The sequence below is a fragment of the Pseudophryne corroboree genome, chromosome 2 (assembly GCF_028390025.1).
Source record: "Pseudophryne corroboree isolate aPseCor3 chromosome 2, aPseCor3.hap2, whole genome shotgun sequence".
In the NCBI taxonomy this organism is placed as follows: Eukaryota; Metazoa; Chordata; class Amphibia; order Anura; family Myobatrachidae; genus Pseudophryne; species Pseudophryne corroboree.
Window position 1 is genome coordinate 595267045 of NC_086445.1, and position 25814 is coordinate 595292858.

The following is a 25814-nucleotide window of genomic DNA, read 5'->3' on the forward strand; positions in this document are numbered from 1 at the left end:
GAACCTAATTTTTTTTTTTTTCTTGTTCACTCAATATTGTGACCAGTAGACAGACAATCTGTCCTGACCAACTCCAAATGCCCAGGGACTTTGACATACCTAGTGTTCCCACTAGGAAGCGGGCAAGATGTTGGGGTGAGGGGGTAGCCTGGTGTCACTATTGGGGGCAGTGCTTACCCCAACCTCTCTCTTTAATGTGAGTAGATAGTGTGCATGTATCTATTCACACTGGGCTGTTTTAGCAGGGTACCGGTAAAAAGGCAGGGCTCATTTTGCGGTTTAAAAATTGGGCAGGGAGGGTCACCCTGCTTAAACAGCCTAGCGTGACTACTACATACAAGTGGATATGTTTTAAGCCTTAAATGCTTCTACTCAGCATTTTCAAAAACATTCTATATGATAGATAGAAGCTCAGGGGGTGAATACAAGTAAGCGCGAGTTGCAGAATCAAACAAAAAACTTTGCTTTTTATAAGTTAAAAGAAAAATGCATAAATCCGCCATTTAACACTGTTTACAAACTTCCAATGCTTTCTTAAAGCACACTAACTGTGTGATTCTGCAAACTACATTGTCACTTTTTTTGGGTTCTAGGAAGGTCTCCCCAATTTTCATGCACTTCTCCTAGATACCGCCCAACATTTGCTATAGTGTAAGAGGGACATTTTTGTGCAGGCCAGATTTTGAAAAGGGGGCTTGACTTTGCAGGAGTGCCACAAGCCACCCCACCCGATCCCGTTTCATCACTTACAGGGCATGCCCAGCGGAATTTTTCATTGGATTGGAGAATTCTCTGGTGCGCACATTTGTGCAAATGTATGCAAGTTTCATGAAACAACTCGCACCTAACTAAATTAACCCCTCAGTGTTTACTCTAGCACCTAGTCAGTGAGGGTATATTTTAATTTTGAAAAGCATAAATTTATACATGATATATCGGTACATCACAGCTAAAATTTTGCCATTCAAAAAAAAAAAAATCTGCCTCCTCACTGATTAGGTGTGTGGTGAGTGAACACGGAAGCTATGAGCAACTTCTCCAGACTTTAGTTTATAAGGTTAGATACATCTCCCACATGAAGTGAGCTGTAATACAGAGACCCTCTCTTTCCTACACACTGCCGGTCTCTGAGGCGGAGCATCCCAGTCACACACTGGCTGCAGTGAGGGGGTGCATTCAGCCTCCTGGTGCAGAGGCCACTAGCAATAAGATTTTACTTACCGGTAAATCTATTTCTCGTAGTCCGTAGTGGATGCTGGGGACTCCGTAAGGACCATGGGGAATAGACGGGCTCCGCAGGAGACAAGGCACTTTAAGAAAGAAATTGGATACTGGTGTGCTCTGGCTCCTCCCTCTATGTCCCTCCTCCAGACCTCAGAGAAACTGTGCCCGGAAGAGCTGACAGTACAAGGAAAGGATTTTGGAATCCAGGGCAAGACTCATACCAGCCACACCAATCACACCGTATAACTTGTGATAAACTTACCCAGTTAACAGTATGAACAACAATAGCGCATCAGATCAACCCGATGCAACTATAACATAACCCTTATGTAAGCAATAACTATATACAAGTATTGCAGAAAAAAAGTCAGCACTTGGGACGGGCGCCCAGCATCCACTACGGACTACGAGAAATAGATTTACCGGTAAGTAAAATCTTATTTTCTCTAACGTCCTAGTGGATGCTGGGGACTCCGTAAGGACCATGGGGATTATACCAAAGCTCCCAAACGGGCGGGAGAGTGCGGATGACTCTGCAGCACCGAATGAGCAAACACAAGGTCCTCCTCAGCCAGGGTATCAAACTTGTAGAACTTTGCAAAAGTGTTTGAACCCGACCAAGTAGCTGCTCGGCAAAGCAGTAATGCCGAGACCCCTCGGGCAGCCGCCCAAGAAGAACCCACCTTCCTTGTGGAATGGGCTTTTACCGATTTTGGCTGCGGCAATCCTGCCGCAGAATGAGGCTGCTGAATCGTGTTACAGATCCAGCGAGCAATAGTTTGCTTTGAAGCAGGAGCACCCAGCTTGTTGGGTGCATACAGGATAAACAGCGACTCAGTTTTCCCGACTCTAGCCGTTCTGGCTACATAAACCTTCAAAGCCCTGACCACATCTAGTAACTCGGAATCCTCCAAGTCACGAGTAGCCACAGGCACCACGATAGGTTGGTTCATATGAAAAGATGACACCACTTTTGGCAGAAATTGCGGACGGGTCCGCAATTCCGCCCTGTCCATACGGAAAACCAGATAGGGGCTTTTATGTGACAAAGCCGCTAATTCTGACACACGCCTAGCTGAAGCCAAGGCTAATAGCATGACCACCTTCCACGTGAGAAATTTTAACTCCACGGTTTTTAGTGGCTCAAACCAGTGTGACTTCAGGAAACTCAACACCACGTTAAGATCCCAAGGTGCCACTGGAGGCACAAAAGGGGGCTGAATATGCAGCACTCCCTTCACAAACGTCTGGACTTCAGGAAGAGAAGCCAGTTCTTTGAAAGAAAATGGATAGGGCCGAAATCTGGACCTTAATGGAACCCAATTTTAGGCCCAAAGTCACTCCCGACTGTAGGAAGTGAAGGAAACGGCCCAGCTGGAATTCCTCCGTAGGGGCATTCCTGGCCTCACACCAAGCAACATATTTTCGCCATATATGGTGATAATGTTTAGCCGTCACGTCCTTCCTAGCCTTTATCAGCGTAGGAATGACCTCATCCGGAATGCCTTTTCCTGCTAGGATCCGGCGTTCAACCGCCATGCCGTCAAACGCAGCCACGGTAAGTCTTGGAACAGACAGAGCCCCTGTTGCAACAAGTCCTGTCTTAGAGGCAGAGGCCATGGGTCCTCTGTGAGCAGTTCTTGCAACTCTGGATACCAAGTCCTTCTTGGCCAATCCAGAACAATGAGTATTGTGCTCACTCCTCTTCTTATGATTCTCAGCACCTTGGGTATGAGAGGAAGAGGAGGAAATACATAGACCGACGAACACCCACGGTGTCACTAGAGCGTCTACAGCTATCGCCTGAGGGTCTCTTGACCTGGCGCAATATCTCTGTAGCTTTTTGTTGAGGCGGGATGCCATCATGTCTACTTGTGGCAGTTCCCACCGACTTGCAATCTGCGTGAAGACTTCTTGATGAAGTCCCCACTCTCCCGGGTGGAGGTCGTGCCTGCTGAGGAAGTCTGCTTCCCAGTTGTCCACTCCCGGAATGAACACAGCTGACAGTGCGCTTACGTGATTCTCCGCCCAGCGAAGAACTCTGGTGGCTTCCGCCATCGCCACCCTGCTCCTTGTGCCGCCTTGGCGGTTTACATGAGCCACTGCGGTGATGTTGTCTGACTGAATCAGCACCGGTCAGTCGCGAAGCAGGGTCTCCGCTTCTCGTAGGGCGTTGTATATTGCCCTTAGTTCAAGGATGTCGATGGGAAGACAAGTCTCCTGACTTGACCACAGACCTTGGAAATTTCTTCCCTGTGTGACTGCTCCCCACCCTCGGAGGCTTGCGTCCGTGGTCACCAGGACCCAGTCCTGAATGCTGAATCTGCGGCCCTCGAGAAGGTGAGCACTCTGCAGCCACCACAGGAGAGACACCCTGGCCCTGGGGGACAGGGTGATCAGACGATGCATCAGTAGATGTGATCCGGACCACTTGTCCAACAGATCCCACTGAAAGGTCCTTGCATCGAACCTGCCGAAGGGAATGGCCCCGTATGAGGCCACCATCTTTCCCAGGACTCGCGTGCAGTGATGCACCGACACCTGTTTTGGTTTTAATAGGTCTCTGACCAGTGTCATGAGCTCCTGAGCCTTCTCCATCGGGAGACAAACCCTCTTCTGGTCTGTGTCCAGAATCATGCCCAGGAAGGGCAGACGAGTCGTAGGAATCAACTGCGACTTCGGAATATTCAGAATCCAGCCGTGCTGTTGTAATACTTCCCGAGAGCGTGCCACGCTGATCAGCAACTGCTCTCTGGACCTCGCCTTTATGAGGAGATCGTCCAAGTATGGGATAATTGTGACTCCTTGCCGTCGCAGGAGCACCATCATTTCCGCCATTACCTTGGTAAATTTTCTCGGTGCCGTGGAGAGACCAAACGGCAACGTCTGGAATTGGTAATGACAATCCTGTACCACAAATCTGAGGTACTCATGATGAGGTGGATAAATGGGGACATGAAGGTAAGCATCCTTTATGTCCAGAGACACCATAAAATCCCCCTCCTCCAGGCTTGCGATGACCGCTCTGAGCGATTCCATCTTGAACTTGAACCTTTTCAGGTATATGTTCAGGGATTTTAAATTCAATATGGGTCTGACCGAACCGTCCGGTTTCGGTACCACAAACATGGTCGAAAAGTAACCCCTTCCCTGTTGAAGGAGGGGAACCTTTTACCACCACCTGCTGAAGATACAATTTGTGAATTGCAGCTAACACTATTTCCCTCTCTAAAGGGGAAGCTGGCAGGGCCGATTTGAGGTAACGGTGAGGGGGCATCTCTTCGAATTGCAGCTTGTATCTCTGAGACACAATCTCTATAGCCCAGGGATCCACCTGGGAGTGAACCCACTTGTGGCTGAAATTTCGGAGACGCGCCCCCACCGGGCCTAGCTCCGCCTGTGGAGCCCCAGCGTCATGCGGTGGATTTAGTGGAGGCCGGGGAGGACTTCTGTTCCTGGGAAATAGCTGTATTATGCAGCCTTTTTCCTCTACCCCTGCCTCTGGCAAGAAAGGACGCACCTCGTACTTTCTTGCCTCTTTGTGATCGAAAGGACTGCATTTGGTAATATGGTGCTTTCTTAGGTTGTAAAAGGAATATATGGCAAAAAAATTGACTTTCCAGCCGTAGCTGTGGAGACCAGGTCCGAGAGACCTTCCCCAAACAATTCCTCACCCTTGTAAGGTAAAACCTCCATGTGCCTTTTTGAGTCGGCATCGCCTGTCCATTGCAGAGTCCACAGGACCCTTCTGGCAGAAATCGACATTGCATTTATTCTAGAGCCCAGTAGGCTAATGTCTCTTTGGGCATCTCTCATATATAGGACAGCGTCTTTTATATGCCCCAGGGTCAGTACTATAGTATCCTTGTCCAAAGTATCAAGTTCCTCAGATAAGGTATCTGTCCATGCTGCTACAGCACTACACATCCAGGCCGACGCAATTGCCGGCCTTAGTAGGGTACCTGAATGTGTATAAATGGACTTCAGGATACCCTCCTGCTTTCTATCCGCAGCATCTTTTAGGATGGCCGTATCCTGCGACGGCAGGGCTACCCTCTTGGATAAGCGTGTTAAAGCTTTGTCTACCCTAGGGGAGGATTCCCAGCGTAACCTGTCCGTTGGCGGGAAAGGATACGCCATAAGCATCCGTTTGGAAATCTGCAGTTTTCTATCTGGAGAATCCCAAGCCTTTTCACATAACTCATTTAACTCATGTGAAGGGGGAGAGGTCACCTCTTGCCTTTTTCCCCCATACATATAAACCCTCTTGTCAGGGACTGGGGTTTCCTCTGTGATGTGCAACACATCCTTCATTGCTATAATCATGTAACGGATGGCTTTAGCCATTTTAGGCTGTAACTTTGCATCATCGCCATCAACACTGGAGTCAGAATCCGTGTCGACATCTATGTCAACAATTTGGGATAGTGGGCGCTTCTGAGACCCTGACGGCCTCTGCGACATAGGATCAGGCATGGGCTGAGACCCCGGCCGTCCCAAGGCTTCAGCTTTATCCAACCTTTTATGCAAGGAAGTAACATTATCATTTAAAACCTTCCACGTATCCATCCAATCGGGTGTCGGCGTCGTCAGCGGCGACCCCACATTCATTTGCTCCCGCTCTGTTTCCACATAGCCTTCCTCGTCAAACATGCCGACACAAGCGTACCGACACACCACACACACAGGGGAAGCTCTTTTTGAAGACAGTTCCCCCACAAGGCCCTTTGGAGAGACAGAGAGAGAATATGCCAGCACACACCCCAGAGCTATATGTCCCAGGAGTCACACAGTAACTTAGTGTTAACCCAGTAGCTGCTGTATATATTGTTTTTGCGCCAAATTTATGTGCCCCCCCTCTCTTTTTACCCTCTTCTACCGTGATTCTGCAGGGGAGAGCCTGGGGAGCTTCCTCTCAGCGGAGCTGTGGAGAGAAAATGGCGCTGGCGAGTGCTGAGGAAGAAGCCCCGCCCCCTCAGCGGCGGGCTTCTGTCCCGCGTTTCTGTGTAAAAAATATGGCGGGGGCCCATGCATATATACAGTGCCCAACTATATATATGCCCACTTTTGCCAAGAGGTCTCTAATTGCTGCCCAGGGCGCCCCCCCCCCCCCCTGCGCCCTACAGTGACCGGAGTGTGTGGGTTTAATGTGGGAGCAACGGCGCACAGCTGCAGTGCTGTGCGCTACCTCATATGAAGACTGGAGTCTTCTGCCGCCGATTTCGAAGTCTTCTTGCTTCTGACACCGGCTTCTGTCTTCTGGCTCTGCGAAGGGGACGGCGGCGCGGCTCCGGGATCGGACGACCAAGGGTGCGATCCTGTGTACGATCCCTCTGGAGCTAATGGTGTCCAGTAGCCTAAGAAGCAGGACCTATCTTCAGTGAGTAGGGCTGCTTCTCTCCCCTCAGTCCCACGTAGCAGAGAGCCTGTTGCCAGCAGATCTCTCTGAAAATAAAAAACCTAACAAAATACTTTCTTTTTAGCAAGCTCAGGAGAGCTCACTAAGTAGCACCCAGCTCGTCCGGGCACAGATTCAAACTGAGGTCTGGAGGAGGGACATAGAGGGAGGAGCCAGAGCACACCAGTATCCAATTTCTTTCTTAAAGTGCCCTGTCTCCTGCAGAGCCCGTCTATTCCCCATGGTCCTTACGGAGTCCCCAGCATCCACTAGGACGTTAGAGAAAAATAGAGTTTACATAATGAGCCCGGTATATGAATAGTTAACAGCTGTGAGGAGCTGATTGTTACCGCGGCGCTGAGGTCCCCCTGGCTGCCCACTAGTAAAGCACAGATTGGCTGCGAGCATACACGTTAAACCCCTTCCCCGTAGGCTATGCCCTGGGCACGCAACAGAGCATCCCCTGTAATACCAGGAGCTAACAGACGGTGACCCCCTTCACCGGGGCGGGAAAGGAGGACGGTGCGCTCACCAGTCAGGCGGCAACCACGAGCCGGTGCGTTGCTCGGAGATGGATGGAGTTGCCGGTCCCACGTGCTGCTGGGGAGGACTAGAAACCAATGAGAGGGAAAACACAAGAACAGAGCGCCGCCTCCCCTCACATCCGTAGATATGCAGTAGCAGAGGAAGAACTAGGATAGGGACTGCCTGACACATGGTAATGCGGTTATACATACTGCGCTCAATCTTGCGCTGCGCGTCAGGGAAGCGCACGTACGGCATGTGGCGCAGTATAAGTGCACACAGCGCGCGCCATCACTCAGTTTTACGTTTGGCACACAATATCGTGTAACCACGAGTCAGTAAAAACTCCACAGTGGGCGTGGCTTGTTGGTGTCGCACGTTGTGACGTCAGTCAGCGCCGCACGTGCAGGGACAGCGGCTTATAGGTGTCGCGCGCGGCAGCAGCAGAAACGAATACTGTACACACACAGCACCCCGGGCGGCGGGGAGAGCACCAGAAAGAGAGGCCGGTAAGGAGCAGCGCGCTGCTTGATCTGACTGACCGGCTCCGTGTAAGGCGGGAGACGGCGCGCAGCATATGTGCGCGGCGTCACGTGCTTGTTGGGCAAAGTTTCCTCAAGTTGGGCCATGCAGCACCCGGCTCCCTAATGCATGTGTGTGTCGGCGCCGCACTGTCCCCCACCCATGCGGCCGCAGTAGCTATAATGTTGATCCGTGCTAGCGGTTCCCGAGTGTCGGTGGTAGCCACCTAGCCACGGGCACCGCACGCTCTAGCGATAGTTGCCCACGACTCTGTTGCTCTCCTGTCCTGTCTCTCTGTATATATCCTTGGTGGGTGACTTGTACATTGGCCTATGCAGCTCAACTTCAGAACATAGGACTCCTTGCTCTCAATTTTACCAACCACGTAGACACCTATTGGGAGCAGCAGCAGCCTGTGGGGAGGGGGCACGATTACTGTTCTGAACTTGAACCGGCCTGTGCTGCACAGGGATATGGCAGAACTATGCAGCTAAGGTGGTGGTGGTGTCCTGTGGAGTCAGATTTTGTAACTTTTCCTGTATAGATCAGGAAGTGATATAGAACACTATCCTTTACCCTCACAAATAAGTAAAGCTCTGTCTCTGGTGCTCATCTCTACCTTAACTAACATCTGTAATCTCTCTCTCTCTACTGGTATTTTTCCTTCACTCTTCAAGCATGCAGTGATTACTCCCATTTTAAAAAAACAAAATTCTGACCCTAATGCTCTCTCAAACTACTGCCCTATTTCTCAGCTCCCTTGTCTCTCTAAGCTACTTGAGAGACTTGCCTACACTCGACTCGCACACTTTCTTAACTCATACACTTTGTTGGACCCACTTCAGTCAGGCTTCCCGTTCCCAACATTCCACAGAGACTGCACTGACTAAAGTGGTTAATGATTTGGTCACTACGAAGTCTAAAGGCCACTACTCACTACTTATTCTTCTAGATCTATCTGCTGCATTTGACACTGTAGACCACTCTCTTCTCATACAGACACTACAATCCCTAGGTCTTAAAGACACAGCCCTTTCTTGGTTCCTATCCTACCTATCTAATCGCTCCTTCAGTGTTCGCTTCTCTGAATCCACCTCCTCTTCGCTATCTCTTTCAGTTGGAGTACCGCAAGGCTCAGTCTTGGGTCCTCTGCTTTTCTCTATCTATACCTCATCTCTTGGTAAACTAATCAGCTCTTTTGGTTTTCAGTATCATCTGTACGCAGATGATACTCAAATCTACCTATCCTCCCCTGACTTGTCCCTATCTGTACTGGACCGTGTCACTGAATGCCTTTCTACCATCTCATCCTGGATGACCTCTCGCCACCTCAAACTTAATATTTCAAAGACAGAGTTAATTATATTTCCACCGGCCAATAGTAGGTACCAACCGGATATCTCTATCACTGTTGAAAACTCTACTATCTACCCTACCCCACAAGCTCGCTGCCTAGGTGTCATCCTTGACTCTGAACTGTCCTTTGTTCCCCACATTCAATCTGTCTCAAGATCATGTTACATGCATCTAAAAAAACATATCCAAAATACGACCATACCTTACACAAGACACTGCTAAAACTCTAATCCACGCTCTCATTATCTCCCGCATTGATTATTGCAATAGTCTCCTAACTGGTCTTCCCAAAACAAGACTCTCACCACTACAATCCATTCTGAATGCAGCGGCGAGGCTTATCTTCCTCGCTAGACGTTCATCGTCTGCAGATCCACTCTGTCAGTCCCTCCATTGGTTACCTGTACTCTACCGCATTCAATATAAAATACTTTTACTCACACACAAGGCCATTAACCAAACTACACCAATGTACATCACTTCGCTTATCACAAAATATCTCACAAACCCGACCTCTGCGCTCTTCACAAGACCTGCGTCTCTCATCCACACTCATTACTCGCTCCCACTCACGACTGCAGGACTTTCATCGGGCTGCACCCACCCTGTGGAATGCCCTACCACGCACAATAAGACTCTCCTCTAGTCTCCAAACCTTCAAGCGTTCCCTCAAAACTCACCTCTTTAGGCAAGCGTATCAAATTCCTGAACCGCCCACATAACTTTCATAAACCTTCCTATCAAATTACATCCACTCTGTACAGTCCACACATATCCTCACATGTCTTCTCATTCTATGCAATAGATAGCACCTTTCCTTGTGTACATATGCCTATTTCCCTATAGATTGTAAGCTTGCGAGCAGGGCCTTCCTACCTCTATGACTGTTATCACCCAGTTTGTTATTGTTATTTTAAATTGTAAAGCGCAACGGAATTTGCTGCGCTATATAAGAAACTGTTAATAAATAAATAACACTATAATCGTGGTATTGTATAATGTTCTGTCTACTGCATATATTCATATAGCTCACATTTACTGGGTTCAGTGTCAGTCGGCATACTGAAGACCACCCACATTTACTCCATAGTGCTTTCTTTTTCATCCACTAGGGGTCACTGGAGTACTCTTGGGATATGGACGGGCGCAGCCGAACAAAGGCACTGAATATTTAAATTTAGGACTCTCCACCCCTCCATATCCCCGAGTACCTCAGTGTACGACCTCAGTGTTTTTTCGGTGCTCACAGCACTAACATCGGCTTGTGGGAAGATTCCCACATTTGGTGGAAGATTTTATTAAATTTTTCATTTTTACTTTTTATTTATACACTTCCCTTCCCAGTTTCTAGAAAAACATGGGTCCGGGATGGTGCCGCTGCAAGGCAGCGCATGGCGTGTCGGTCCTCACAAAGAGCACCCTCACAGCCACAGGCAGCCCACTGTCTCCTGCAAAGAGCTGGACGGAGCTTACAGAAAAAGCCCCGTCACAGCCAGGAACAAGCTGGACGGAGCTTACAGAAAGAAGCCCTGTCACAGCCAGGAAGAAAGCCCCGTCACAGCCAGGAACAAGCTGGACGGAGCTTACAGGAAGAAGCCCTGTCATAGCCCTCACTACATGCGGCACGACGAGCAAGGTATGGTGGGGTGTCAGGGCGGTCAGCTCACGCTGCCGCCCTGCTGTGTGGGGAAAGTGCTCCTTTACCGATGGCCGCCGCTGATACATACTCCCGCCGCTGCTTACAGGTGCCGCCGCTGATTATCCAGCCACCGCTGTGCGAGGCCGCCCGAGCCAGCCACTCTACGCTGTCGCTATCTAGGGGAAACAGCTCGGAGCGGCCGCACGTCACTCAGAGACGCCGGCCGCTCTTCCAGCGCTGATTACCCGGCCACCGCAGCCCGCCGCTGATTACCCGGCCACTGCTGTAGGAGAGGCGCCGCCCGCTCTTCCGGACGCAGCTCCCCGGCGCTATACACAGCGCTCCCCTGCTTCCGCTAGGCTCCCTGCACCCGCTCCCGTCCGCTGCAGGTAACATGGGGGAGAAGCTACCTCACAAGCAGCGCAGCTGCAGGGGGGGTGAGGGGGAGTAAATGCCCATAGCAGCAGCACCATATAGCAAGGCTGCATGGGTTAAGAAGTCATAGGCTGTTCAGCTTTTTAAACAGACAGTTAGTTATAGGCTATCAGTGTCATAACCTAAACTATGTTTCTAACTGTAAGCATGGCAGCCATTTTTAACCATGTTTCCTGGTTTTTCTGTTAAGGCTGCCATATAATGTTAATACAAAATTCACTGCAGGCAGTGTTTATATTAACTGGAAGGCTAACCAAAGGCATGTATTGTAAACTGCATGTATTTTACTGTATACTAGACCTGTGATTATCACTGTATAATAGGCTATTAAGCCTATATTAACACTGCAGCAGGTATTGTAATCTGTCCTGTGATTTTCAGTGTAAGCATGGCATGGGGGCCATTTTAATCATTACTGTTTCTTCCAGTTTATAATTCCAGAACATTCCGGCCATACACCTCTACTCCACAAGGAGGCGCAGGGGTGTTAGTGGGAATTTTGGTTCAGGTTTCACATAAGTTAGCCATGTAAACTGTATTTCGACATAATTCTGGAACATTCCTGCCCTACATCTCTAAGCCACCAGAGGCGCAGGGGTGTTAGTGGGAATTTGGTTCGGGTTTCACATGCCCATGTGAACTGCTTTTCACATAAAGAATACTCTGGTTTCTCTTCACATCGAAGAAATCTTTCGCTTTTACTAAAGATTTCCGTAGAGAGAAACAACCATGAGTTTCATATCAATATGCTGTTCAGCAATAAGATATATATATGACACATAATAACTTCAATAGGTCGTGCAAGTGTCTGTCTGTTGCCTATTGTGGTGTCTGTCTACATAGCGAGTAAGGCTCTAGCGCAGACTAAAAATAATTTTAAACATTGGCAATTCAAATTAAAGGAGCGGTAACATCGGAGTCTCGGAAGTTACTCCGCCAGCTCTAACAAAAGACAGTCTTTCCAAAGGGCCAATTTCCCTTTGGGTACCAGAGTGTTTATTTGACTGGTCTTATAATTTAATGCACGATTCTATGTCAAATCTCACACCGAACGAGTGAGAAGGGTACATTAGTCCAGCACTCAGATAGTGCGGGGTTTTTGACAACCATACATAATCGTTTCCAAAATGACGCGATCCGCCATTGGTAAATGCGTCTCCGTCAAACATTATAAAAACCCAGGATACATTTGGGTCACTAGACTCTATGTATGAAACAATGACGATCACTGTTAAAAGAAGCTGCAGAGTATATCTGTAAAGCTTCTGCTAACGCCGGTTACTTTCATCGTAGCTAGTTTAAGCGCGACAAGGCCAGAGCTTGTTTGCTCCTAAATTTGATATTCAGCCATTACCGCATCCAGTATCAAAACGCAAATACTTGTACCGGCGTTTAATCCCTTTAGACTTCAGGTTTTTTTTTTCAAAACAGTGGTACAAAACAGTCACGCCTTGTAACGACAGGACGCTACAGTCAGCAAGCCAGTGGTTTGATGACCTCTTTTCCAATTGTGGAAGCGCGTCTTTACATGTTACATTTGCGGGGTTTCCAGACTTCAACTCATGGATGTCTCAGCTATTTACAGATTAAAAGACAAGACTGCCTCTGTCGAACGGTTTGGCAGGTTGCCATTTAGTCTCTGCTGGTTTTCAGCTGTCTTTATAATCCAGGCAGTAGTACACCAACAGAGTCAGGGTTACTTATTCCTCTGTTTGAAAAAACCAGACAGCTCCGTCGCAATCTCAATCAGCAAGTCATTTACTGCAGTGGGAAAATGGATTTTCTCATGTTAGTATTTGCTTATTGGAGCCACAAAATGGCATAATTGCACTTGATCTTCACAATGCGTATTTACCCATTCCGGTTTGTTCATCACAGGTTCTAGCGTTTGCGAATCGCCACAACCATTAACCATTTCAGGTCTACCGTTTCTTATCGCCTCGGGTATTTACCAAAGTGATGTTGGTGATGATAGCTCATCTCACATAAGAACTGTCTCAACAGAGTTTCTTTATCTTAGATGATCTGCTCATAAGAACTCTGTCTCAACAAAGTTCCTCTAACTTGCGCTACTAATGTATACTGCGGTGGCAGATCAAGTTCAAAAACAATCACATCTAATTCCGTTTAAACGATGTCAATTCCTAGGTAAGATTATAAATACGGTAAATCAAAGACATTTACCTACTACACCAGTAAGAACAAATGTACATCTAGTAATTAGTGCAAAACAGGCACACTAGCGGTACATTGGTGTATTCACCTGTTAAGAATAATGATGTGTTTCAAAGCGATTTAGTTCAACGCCCTTCACTCGCGTTTCCCACAGAGGGGCGAGGGTGTATATACTCTGGACGAGAGTCGCAGAGGTTCAGGAGTTGTAGTTAAAAAAGATCAGCGACAAAGGTTCTAAAACGGATTACGACAGATTGCTGTCGATAAATGTCCTGGAACTCCGTGCATTTTACAATGCACTACATGCTTCGCTTTCAGTCTGACCAGGGGCAGTCAGACAACGCAACGGCAGTTGCATACACAACAACCAGGGAGAACCAAAAAGCCGCATGACAATGCGGCAGGTAACTCGAATCCTCAATTGCTCAGAACACCATTATGTGGAAATGTCAACGAGGTTCATTCCGTGAGTGGACATCTGTTACACAGATGATCTCACCCGTCAGGATTTAGATCCTGAAAACTGGACATTAAATCCACAGGTGTTTCATATGTGAGTCCACAGAAGGGGGTTACCCTCATGTATACATGATGGCATCTCGCCACAATTACAAAAGCTCAGTATGTGTAACAAGGGCAGTGGCGGTGGAGTCTCTCACATTCATGTGGTCATTCAGCATCGTGTATCTGGCTCCACCATTTTTCCGCTGCTCTCTCCGTTGCCAAAACGGATCATAAGACAGTTGTCACAGTCATACTAGTGATATCTCATGGGTTTCGGAGAGCTTGCTTCTCGAATCTCCAAGGAATACTTGCACACGATCTTGGCCCGCTCATAATACGTCCAACCTGTTACAACAGGGAACGTTCTGTTACCCATAGTTACCTATGTACCTATTACCTATGTACCGCAGCTGCGGTTGACGGGGTGAGGGTTCAGACCTCCCTCTTAAGAAATAGGGCATTACAGTATTGGTTATACCAACCATGTTACGAGCTAGTAAGCCGCTTAAGGCAGCTCATTATTACAAAATTTCGTGTGCTTACATAGGTGATAAAGCTCGGAAGTTTCCGACATCATCCTTCAAGTTACCCGTATTCTGTTAAACGGGGTGGGATGGAAAACTGCGTTTATCTGCACTGAGGGTGCAGGTATCTGTGTGGTAAACTTATTTCAAAGACGTTTGACTCTATTGCGTCTGTACACACCTTTCTACAAGGTGTCATCAAAGTTCAGACTCCATTTATCCCACCTACAGCGCCAGGTGACTTGAGGTTGGGTTCAGATTTCTTACAGTTTTCATATTTTGAACCCTTACAACAAATGGGGATTAAGTTTCTCACTTTGGAAAACATTTTTCTTCTAGCCTTGGCTTCGGCAAGGGTTTTGTTTTCATATTTGGGTGCCTTGTATTCCAAGCCACCGTATTTGAGTTTTCTCATGACAAAGCAGATCTTCGGATGAATTCCGCTTTCGTATTCTTCACATCAATATACCAATAGTGGTTCCTGTGTGGACAGCACATTCTAGAATTCTGAATGTGGTACACGCATTACGCGTTTATATATGTCCCGAACGTCTACAGTACGTGATACGGATACGTTGTTTGTTCTCGATGATGCTGCCAACTGGAGTTAGCCAGTTTCTCAGCAGACATTATCCAGTTGGATAATAATGACTACAAGTCAGGCTTACTTTAAGGCTAAGTTACAATCGCCTACGTCAGTAATAGCTCATCCCACAGGTTCTGTAGGAATGTCAGACCCAGCGGGTCGTGGAGCGTCTACGACGCGGCTACATAGCCTTCAGTGCACCACGTTTGTGCACGTTTACACGTTATGAATGGTGGCGGCATCACCATCTAGCTTTGGCTGCCTACTGTTACAAGTATCAAACAGCTCTCCCGCCCACGAGGGAAGCTTTGGTACGTCCCAAGAGTACTCCAGTGACCCCTAGTGGATGAAAAAGAAAATAGGATTTTGGTACTTACCAGGTAAATCCTTTTCTTTGAATCCATAGGGGGCACTGGACGCCCACCCAGAGCAGTTTTACCTGGGTTGTTTTAAGCTCAAAGGAGCTTAGGGTAACACGTTTTACCTAGTTGGTATTAAGCTCAGAGGAGCTTATGGTAACACATTTTCACCGATTGGTTCAAATTATAAAGTTCTGTCGGTTATGGTGTCAACTGTTTAGTTGACAGTAAAGTTATGGGTCAACTTTGTTGTTGTCCGTTATGTTATAGGAATTCTCCATTGTCAACCTCTCTATATAGTTCCTGTTCGCTCAGTAAAAAACACTGAGGTCGTACACTGAGGTACTCGGGGATATGGAGGGGTGGAGAGTCCTAAATTTAAATATTCAGTGCCTTTGTTCGGCTGCGCCCGTCCATATCCCAAGAGTACTCCAGTGCCCCCTATGGATTCAAAGAAAAGTATTTACCTGGTAAGTACCAAAATCCTATTTTTACAATGGAGAAGAAACTAATAAAGCAGGACTGATAAACATGTAAGCAGTGTCTGACTGTGTAAATATTATTGCTTAGGGCAACATTTATATGCAAAACAGTTTTTGGAAATGACTCCTCTAACGTAGCAATCTCTTAACTTCAAACAAGGGAAAATAAAAAAACTGAAAGCAATTTACCCAGGGGCGAGTTGTGCTATTCAGACACTGTGACATCCTCTCGACTGAATTCAACACGTGTTGATGTTGAACCACTCTTGAGTTCATATTGGCTGTAGGAGGTATTCAGTTATCATTAGAGATGTGTTGCGGGCACTTTGTGTTTTGGATCTGGATCCCTGCTCGCATTTTGGATCTGTATTTGGTTTTGCTAAAACCACCCTTTCGCGTTTTTGTTTTGGATCTGGATGATTTTTGAAAAAAAACAAAATGGCTAAAATTGCAAAATTTGGGGGTAATTTTGATCCTACAGTATTATTAACCTCAATAACACTCATTTCCAGTCTATTCTGAACATCTCACAATATTGTTTTTAGGCCAAAAGGTTGCACAGAGATAGCTGGATGACACAAGTGTGCGGCAGAAACACCTGGCCCATCTAGGAGTGGCACTGCAGTGTCAGACAGGATGGCACTTTTACAAACTAGTCCCCAAACAGTACGGGAAATGGTCTTAGATCGGATTAGGTCGACAGTCATTAGGTCGACATGTACTAGCTCGACAGGTCAAAAAGCCGACATGAGCTTTTCATTTTTATTTTTTTTATTTCATTTTTTGCGGTAGTGGAGCATGGCAAGCCATGCAAGGGGACATGGAGCACTAATTGGGGTTCCCCGTCACGTTACGGAGAAAACTACACCAAAAACTAACGTCGACCTAAGTTGGGTCGACCCAACAACCCATGCCCAACAGCACATGATGCAAAGAAAAAAAAAGAGGTGCACCAAGGTTGCTGGGTGACTAAGCTAAGCGGCACAAACACTTGGCCAATCTAGGAGTGGCACGCAGTGGCTGAATGTCGAAAGTGGCCCGCAATTTTTCGGGTCACCGACGGCATCTCCTGCACGCCCCTGTCATTTTAAAAATAAATTCAGCAGCACCAAATTAATTGCATGTGCAAAACCTAGGACGTGCTGGAGTTTGCCCAGATGTAATGCACGCACAATATTGGTGGCGTCCTATATCACAAATCCCCAGGAGAGTCTAAGTAAGGTAATTCCTTGTGCGATGATGTCCCTCAGTTTCCGTAAGAGGTTGTCAGCTGTGTGCCTCTTATGGAAACCGGTGATACACAGTGTAGCCTGCCTTGGAACGAGTTGGTGTTTGTGAGATGCTGCTACTGGTGCCGCTGCTGTTGTTGCTGCGGGAGTCAATACTTCTACCCAGTGGGCTGTCAGTCATGTAGTCCTTAGTTTGCCCTGCCCCACTTGTCCTCATGTCCGTGGACAGTGGGTACAACTGCATTTTTCAGGATACTGAGGACACTTGTTAATGTCCCTGTACAGTCCGGGTATCGCTTTCCTAGTGAAGTGTAATCTAGATGGGATTTGGTGCCGGGAGACACTATACCTCCATCTATTGTCTAAATCCCACTGCACTAATGGCGGATACCGGACACACGTCTAACACCAATATAGCTGTCAAGGTCTCAATTATCCGCTTTGCAACATGATTACTGCTGTCATATTTCATCTTCCTCACAAAGGACTGTTGGACAATTAATTGCTTAGTTGAAGTAGTACTAGTGGTCTTCCGACTTCCCCTCTGGGATGACGATGAACTCACAACAGCAGCAGTAGGAGGAGGAGGTTCTTGAGCTTTCCCTATATTATCCTCCAAATTTTTGTTCTCCATTATTTTTCTGGAGTTGTATAACAATATGCGGCACAGGAGAGCATACCTCTACACCAAACAGGGCAAACCCTGTAAAAATTATTTTGGATTAATTATTAATAACCCCTTTATTTGGAGTAAATAATATACAGCACCCCTGGACTGGACTTATACGGCTGCACACCTGGACTTATGGCAGCAGAGGACACCACCACTGGATTGATGCAGCACAGCACCACTGGACTGGATTTATATAGCAGCACTGGACTTATGGCAGTACAGGACACCACCACTGTGACTGGACTGATGCAGCACAAGACAGCACTGGAATGACACAGCAGGTTGCCACCCCACGCGCCACACCACTTTCCCGCACAGACAGTGAGGAGACCCGTCCTCTCGCTAAACTCTCCAGGACTGGAGTGAAAATGGCAGCAACGCGCAGCTCCTTATATCGAATCCAAAACCCTGTGATAATCCGACAGCGGGATGACAAAGTTTTGCCTCGTTCTGGTTTTCATTGTTTGGCGGGAAATCCTGAGCCAGGCTCGGTACGTGATGTTCGGTAGGGTTCGGTTCTCAGGGAATTCAATCATTTATGTAATACTTCCTGTGAAATGAATACTAGCAGTTGATTAGTTGCTATGGCCAAAACTTACAATTGTCCTCTGTAGAAGGTCTGAGGCTTCCAATACATGTTGGAAACATGTCTTTTGCAGATTGAATTCAGCTATAGGTTTCTGTTTTGTGTATGCCCGTACTAATAGTTGAGCATAAGCTAAACTTGTGAGATGCTCTTGGATTTGCATGTTGTTATTCCCTGTTTATAAGTAACAAGAATATTTATGCTTTTGTTTCCATAGGAAGACTTGTCTCTAACATGAAAGGAAAGCAAACCTTGAAGAGGAGTGTTCCAGCTCAAGAAAATAATGGGACACCAGAGATCAAGAAATCTAAACGTAAGTTTGGATGGGGATAGCTATCATACAGTATATGTCTTGATTTGGGTAACTACTACGTTTAGGTTATATATGTCCATAAACTTTTTAGAAATTTTTTTTTGTCACGGAACCCCTTTCAGTCCAGCAAAGTTGTAAGACTAAATTTATCAAACATTTTAAATAAAAATGTTAATCATTTCTAATGATAAAATTGTTCAATCTTAATAGGTGAACCTTTTTCTGCAACTTAAAGTACCGTATATACTCGAGTATAAGCCGACTTTTTCAGCACATTTTTCTGTGCTGAAAAAGCCCCCCTCGGCTTATACTCGAGTCAATGGCTGCAGCAGACGCCGTGGGCTGTGTGGGCGTCCGCTGCAGCCGGCTCCAGGACAGACACTAGAGGTCATTATTGACCTCTAGTGTCTGTGCGCGTTGCTATGGGAGAGACGTCATGACGTCTCTCCCATAGAGATGATCGGGTGCCGGGGAGCGGGCGGCCGGACGGAGCGGCGGCTGGACGGAGCGCCGGCTAGACGGAGCGGGCGGACAGACGGAGCGGAGCAGCGCAGCAGCAGAAGAAGCGGTCGGGAAGCAGGAGCGGGGCAGTGGTAAGTATTGTTTTTGTGTGTGTTTGTGTGTTTGTAAGCGGCGACGGGGGCACTGCAACAGGGGGCAAAGAAAGAAGGGGGCACTGCAACAGGGGGCAAAGAAAGAAGGGGGCACTGCAACAGGGGGCAAAGAAAGAAGGGGGCACTGCAACAGGGGGCAAAGAAAGAAGGAGGCATAACTACTGGGGGCAATGAAAGGGGGCACAACTACTGGGGGCAATGAAAGGGGGCACAACTACTGGGGGCAAAGAAAGAGAGGGCATAACTACTGGGGGCAATGAAAGAGGGGGCACAACTACTGGGGGCAAAGAAGGGGCATAACTACTGGGGGCAAAGCAACGGCAGCATGTTTTTATCTGGCACTGTGGGGGGATATCTGTTACTGGGGGTATATGTGGCACTGGGGGCACAACCCTAGCAACAAGCATTACCCCCTGGCAACAAGCATAACACCTACCGCATGAAACCCCTGGCAACGAGCATGACACCCTGAGCATGAAAACCCCTGGCACCGTACATTTCCCACCCTAGGCTTATACTCGAGTCAGTAATTTTTCCCAGTTTTTTGTGGTAAAATTAGGTATCTCGGCTTATATTCAGGTCGACTTATACTCGAGTATATACGGTATGTCTATCAATCTTTGTAGTGCATTGCTGCAGCATGATTTATACAATCTATGTAAACGTAACAAAAAAAATTTGCACTGAAAACGTGAGATTAGTGTTTTTTGAGGTAATTAAATTACGCCCCTTTTGTGTTTTTACGTTCAAAAACACAGGCACAGGGATAAATTACCAGAACTATACATTATCGCGGCCGCAAAAAAAGGGCACTTATCTGGGATATCGTTTCGGGAACCCAAAACAAAATCCCCCGTAAGTCCCGGCATAGGGGTTAATTGAATAGCCCTGGGGGGATCAATTGCCTGTGGCAAATAACCAAGACTAATTTAGATCCCCCTTACACATTCTATCACTGCTGTTCAGGGTGTGAAAAAAAATCATGATTTCTTCGTCAGGGTTCATAGGTTCCACAGGGAACATCGGATTGTAGGTGGTGAATGAGTCAGGCACAAAACCGTTTAAGCTTTCAGCGTATACTAGAATGCTTGGCTCCTTTCCCCTATATCCTTTCCTCCAGGCTAGGGCATTCAGTTTTAAGTTGGTACCTGCAGGAAGCAGGTGCATAGTGACAAGGGGGTGCTCAGCAGCCACAAAGCTTTTTATTTACTTTATCATTTTTTCTTGCACTCTATCCAGCACCTCCCCAAACACATCACGACCTCCAAAAATCCAGAGAAGGGCATAAACATGCATAAAACCAGCAATACGGAAATAGTATTCTCATATGAATATACAATGTTGGCTGGTACTTTATCACCATGCAAATTATCATTTCACCAGGTTTAATAAATCGTCCCCTTATTCATTTATGTACGAGTAGTTAGAAGTAGAAGAACTAACAGAAACCACTAAGCTCATCTACAGCCACACCACACTGTATATGCCCAATATCACCTGATCTTAGGCCTGGTTTGTTCTTAGATGTGAGACCACCTGGGAATATCAGGTGCTGTAGGTAGTTTTATACTACCAACACCGTTCTCTTGATGCATTCTATTTTGAAACTTATTCATTTATGTACCAGTAGTTAGAAGCTCTCTAACAGAAACAGCAAAAATCATCTACAGCCGCATCATACTGGATATGTCCAATCTCATCTGATGTTGGAAGCTAAGCAGTGTTGTGCCTGGTTAGTTTTTGGATTTCAGGCCCTGCCTTCTGGTTTGGCCACGGCACCTCGGATATTCACCAAGGTCATGGCCGTGATGACGATCCTTTACCAACAGTTGAGCAGGGGCCATCCCTTCTGGATCCCAAACTGGGTCCTACTGACTACGGACGCCAGTTTGAGGGGTTGGGGCGTGGTGCTGGAGCAACACTCTCTCCAAGGTCGGTGGACCAAGGAGTAATCTCTCCTCCCGATAAACATTCTGGAATTGGGGGCAGTGTTCAATGCGTTGACACTGGTCCTGGCTCTGGTACAGAACAGGCCTGTTCAAGTACATCCCTTTATGATCTCTTCTGGGTGATTGTGGATTCAAATCCTTCATACAAAGAGGTTTGCGAAGAAATTTTACAGGAAGCATCCTCCAAACAGTAGCACCGAATAAGTTATACCATTCTTCCCCTTTTTTCTCTTGCGTCTTAGAGGATGCTGGGGACTCCGTAAGGACCATGGGGTATACACGGGCTCCACAGGAGATAGGGCACCTAAAAAGAACTTTGACTATGGGTGTGCACTGGCTCCTCCCTCTATGCCCCTCCTCCAGACCTCAGTTAGATCTTGTGCCCAGAGGAGAAAGGGTACAATGCAGAGAGCTCTCCAGAGTTTTCTGTTTTAAAGAATTTTGTTAGGTTTTTTATTTTCAGGGAGTCCTGTTGGCAACAGGTTCCCTGCATCGTGGACCTGAGGAGAGAGAAACAGAGCTGGCTTGTCAAGTTGGGCACTGTTTCTAAGGCTACTGGACACAATTAGCTTCAGAGGGAGTCTGAACACAGGTCTCACCTGGGGTTCGTCCCGGAGCCGCGCCGCCGTCCTCCTCACAGATGCCGAAGATAGAAGCCAGGTGAGTATGAGAAGGCAAGAAGACATCAGATCTTCATGAGGTAAGCGCGCAGCGGTAAGCTGCGCGCCATTGCTCCCAGTACTCTCACACAAGCAGGCACTGAAGGGTGCAGGGCGCAGGGGGGGGCGCCCTGAGCAGCAATATTCCTCATTTTGTGGCAATATAAGCAGGATTAGGCTGTGGCACAGTAAATCCACAAATACCCCGCCATTTTTTATATAAGCTTACTGGGACCGAAGCCCGCCGTCGGGTGGGCGGGGCTTGATCCTCAGCACTAACCAGCGCCATTTTCTCCATAGAAACTGCACGAGGAAAAGCTGGCTCCCTGATCTCTCCCCTGCTGAACCTTCACAGGCTGGAAAAAAGAGGAGGGGGGCACTTTGGAACGCAGTGAGTGGGAATTAAGGATATATATATATATTCCAGTGTTTTTAAGTGCTGGCATACTCTCTCTTTGTCTCTAAGGGCCTGGTTGGAGTTTTGTCCCCTTATAGGTTAATCCCTGTGTGTGTGGGGTGTCGGTACGTGTGTGTCGACATGTCTGAGGCGGAAGGCTTCTCCAAGGAGGCGGTGGAGCAAATGAGTGGTGTGTCCCCGTCGGTTGTGCCGACTCCGGATTGGATGGACATGTGGCATATGTTGAATGCAAGTGTGGCATCTTTACATAAAAGGCTTGATAAGGCTGAATTAGGGGGGACATCAGGGGGTCAGTCCTCGGATTGGACCGACTCACAGGGCCCGTCGGGGTCTCAAAAGCGTCCCTTAACACAAGACACTACTACCGACACGGATTCTGATTCCAGTGTCGACTATGACGAAGTAAAATTGCACCCTAGGGTGACTAAAACCATTCAGTGTATGATTGTGGCAATTAGGGATGTGTTGCATATTGAGGATGAACCCTCGGTCCCCGACACAAGGGTACACATGTTTAAGGAAAAGAAACAGATTATTAATTTTCCCACATCTCATGAATTTAATGATTTTTTTGGAAAAGCTTGGGAGACTCCGGAAAAGAGACCGCAGATCCCCAAAAGAATTTATATGGCATACTCCTTCCCTAAGCAGGACAGGGAGATTTGGGAATCATCCCCCACTGTGGAAAAGGCCCTGACGCGCTTGTCCAAGAAAGTGGCGCTACCGTCTCCTGACACAGCGGCCCTTAAGGACCCTGCAGATCGCAGGCAAGAAACTACCTTAAAGTGTATTTATTCTCATACGGGGGCTGTGCCAAGACACACAATTGCGTCGGCATGAGTGTGTAGCGCAATTGCAGCTTGGACAGATGAGCTGACAGATCAATTTGATGATATGGATAAGGATACTATATTCTTAACTCTAGCCCATATAAAAGACGCAGTCTTATTTATGAGGGATGCTCAAAGGGACATTGGATTGCTGGCTTCTAGGGCCAATGCCATGTCTATCTCAGCGAGAAGATCCTTATGGACTCCGCCAATGGACGGGTGATGCGGATTCCAAAAAACATATGGAAGTACTACCCTATAAGGGTGATGTATTGTTTGGAGATGGGCTGACGGACCTGGTTTCCACAGCTACAGCAGGTAAATCAATTTTTTTTTGCCATATATTCCCCAACAGCAAAAAAAAGTAACACCCTATCAGATGCAGTCCTTTCGGTCGCACAAGTCCAAAAGAGGTCGGGGATCCTCTTTCCTCGTCAGAGGTAATGGCAGAGGCAAAAGAGCACCTGCTTCGGCAGGTGCCCAGGAACAAAAGTCCTCCCCGGCTGCACCAAAACCCACAGCATGACGCTGGGGCTCCCCTGAGGGAGTCCGCACCGGTGGGGGCACGTCTTCGACTTTTCAGTCAGCCCTGGGTCAGATCAGACCTGAATCCCTGGGTGTTGGAAATAGTTTCCCAGGGGTACAAACTAAAATTCGACGAGGTACCCCCGCGCCGATTTTTCAAATCGGCCCTACCAGCTTCCATATCGGAAAGGGATGTAGTGTTAGCTGCAATTCAAACGCTGTGTGTACAGCAAGTGATAATCAGGGTTCCCCTGCACCAGCAGGGAAGAGGTTACTACTCAACCCTATTTGTGGTCCCGAAACCGGACGGTTCGGTCAGACCTATTTTGTATCTGAAATCCCTAAACCTGTACATAAAAAGATTCAAATTCAAAATGGAATCACTCGGAGCGATAATAGCCAACATGGAGGAGGGGGAGTTTATGGTATCTCTGGACATAAAGGATGCGTACCTTCATGTCCCCATATATGCCCCCCATCAGGAATACCTGAGATTCGCTGTACAGGATTGTCATTACCAATTTCAGACGTTGCCGTTAGGACTTTCCACGGCCCCGAGGATTTTCACCAAGATAATGGCGGAAATGAGGGTGGTCCTGCGCAAGCATGGAATCACAATTATCCCATACTTGGACGATCTCCTGATAAAAGCAAGATCAAGGGAGAAATTGTTGAGCAGTGTGGCGCTCTCTCTGAGAGTGCTCCAGCAACACGGTTGGATTCTAAATCTACCGAAGTCACAGTTGATTCCGACAACTCGACTACCGTTCCTAGGTATGATACTGGATACGGAACAAATGAAGGTCTTCCTCCCAATAGAGAGAGCCCAAGACATCCAGAACATGGTCAGACCTGCTAAAACCGAAAAGGGTGTCAGTTCACCAATGCACTCGAGTTCTGGGGAAAATGGTGGCGGCCTACGAGGCCATTCCCTTCGGAAGGTTCCATGCAAGGACTTTTCAATGGGACCTTCTGGACAAGTGGTCCGGGTCCCATCTGCACTTACATCGGAAAATAACTCTGTCCCCAGGGACCAGAGTGTCCCTCCTGTGGTGGTTGCAAAGTGCTCACCTCCTGGAGGGTCGCAGGTTCGGAATTCAGGATTGGATCCTGGTTACCATGGACGCGAGCCTCCGAGGATGGGGAGCGGTCACACAGGGAAAAAAATTTCAGGGTCTTTGGTCAGACCAGGAGTCCTGTCTACACATCAATGTGTTGGAACTCAGGGCCATTTACAACGGCCTTCGACAAGCGGAGAGTTTTCTTCGAAACCTACCGGTTCTGATTCAATCAGACAATGTCACAGCAGTGGCTCATGTGAACCGCCAAGGCGGGACTAGAAGCAGAGTCGCGATGGCGGAAGCCACAGGGATCCTTCGCTGGGCGGAAAATCATGTAAGCGCTCTGTCGGCTGTTTTCATTCCGGGAGTGGACAACTGGGAAGCAGACTTCCTCAGCAGACACTATCTCCATCCAGGAGAGTGGGGACTTCATCAAGAAGTCTTTGCAGACATAACACGTCTTTGGAGAACTCCTCCAAATAGACATGATGGCGTCACGCCTCAACAAAAAACTTCGGAGGTATTGCGCCAGGTCTCGGGACCCTCAGGCAGTAGCAGTAGATGATCTGGTAACACCGTGGGTGTTCAAATCGGTCTACGTGTTTCCTCCTCTTCCTCTCATCACAAACGTGTTGAGGATCCTAAGACGAAGAAGAGTACAGACGATACTCGTTGTCCCAGACTGGCCTCGAAGGGCCTGGTACTCGGATCTACAAGAGATGCTCACAGGAGATGCCTGGCCTCTTCCTCTGAGGGAAGACCTGTTGCAACAGGGGCCCTGTGTATTTCAAGACTTACCGCGGTTACGTTTGACGGCATGGCGGTTGAACGCCGAATCCTAGCGGAAAAGGGGATTCCGGAAGAGGTTATCCCTACTTTAATAAAGGCTAGGAAGGAGGTGACGGTAAAACATTATCACCTTATCTGGCGAAAGTATGTGTCTTGGTGTGAGACCAAGAATGCACCTACGGAAGATTTTCATCTGGGTCGTCTTCTCCACTTCCTACAGACAGGAGTGGATATGGGCCTGAAATTAGGCTCTGTTAAGGTACAGGTTTCGGCCCTCTCGATTTTCTTTCAGAAGGAATTGGCTTCTCTTCCAGAAGTCCAGACGTTTGTAAAGAGAGTGCTGCACATCCAGCCCCCTTTTGTGCCTCCAGTGGCACCATGGGACCTGAACGTGGTGTTGCAGTTCCTAAAATCACACTGGTTTGAACCGCTTAACAAG

The 25814-nt window shown here is 47.6% G+C and overlaps 2 protein-coding genes and 1 non-coding gene across 9 annotated transcripts in view; 2 read left to right on the top strand and 1 right to left on the bottom strand.

Annotated features, from left to right (window-relative positions):
- The window catches only part of CTPS1 (CTP synthase 1), a 223370-nt gene extending 215901 nt beyond the window's left edge, over positions 1-7469 (bottom strand). For 2 of the 6 annotated variants that reach the window (XM_063954631.1, XM_063954627.1), the window contains exon 1: positions 7155-7281. Coding sequence is in view for 3 of the 6 variants with exons in the window: in XM_063954632.1 (XP_063810702.1) it covers positions 7155-7339 (185 nt within the window). In the remaining 3 variants the exon portion in view is untranslated. Of the gene's footprint in view, positions 1-7154; positions 7340-7359 lie in introns of those variants that run through there. The other 4 variants (XM_063954632.1, XM_063954628.1, XM_063954629.1 and 1 more) reach the window with 3 other exon arrangements.
- Positions 7252-25814, top strand: part of RCC1 (regulator of chromosome condensation 1) — a 138890-nt gene continuing 120327 nt past the window's right edge. Inside the window, exons 1-2 of one of the 2 annotated variants that reach the window (XM_063954634.1) lie at positions 7252-7340; positions 18435-18530. In XM_063954634.1, the coding sequence (XP_063810704.1) occupies positions 18452-18530 (79 nt within the window). In that variant the 5' untranslated portion in view covers positions 7252-7340; positions 18435-18451. Of the gene's footprint in view, positions 7341-7471; positions 7657-18434; positions 18531-25814 lie in introns of those variants that run through there. The other variant, XM_063954633.1, reaches the window with a different exon arrangement.
- On the top strand, positions 11758-11877 carry LOC135054161 (U5 spliceosomal RNA). The gene has a single exon (XR_010243399.1). It is a non-coding gene; the product is annotated as a U5 spliceosomal RNA (small nuclear RNA).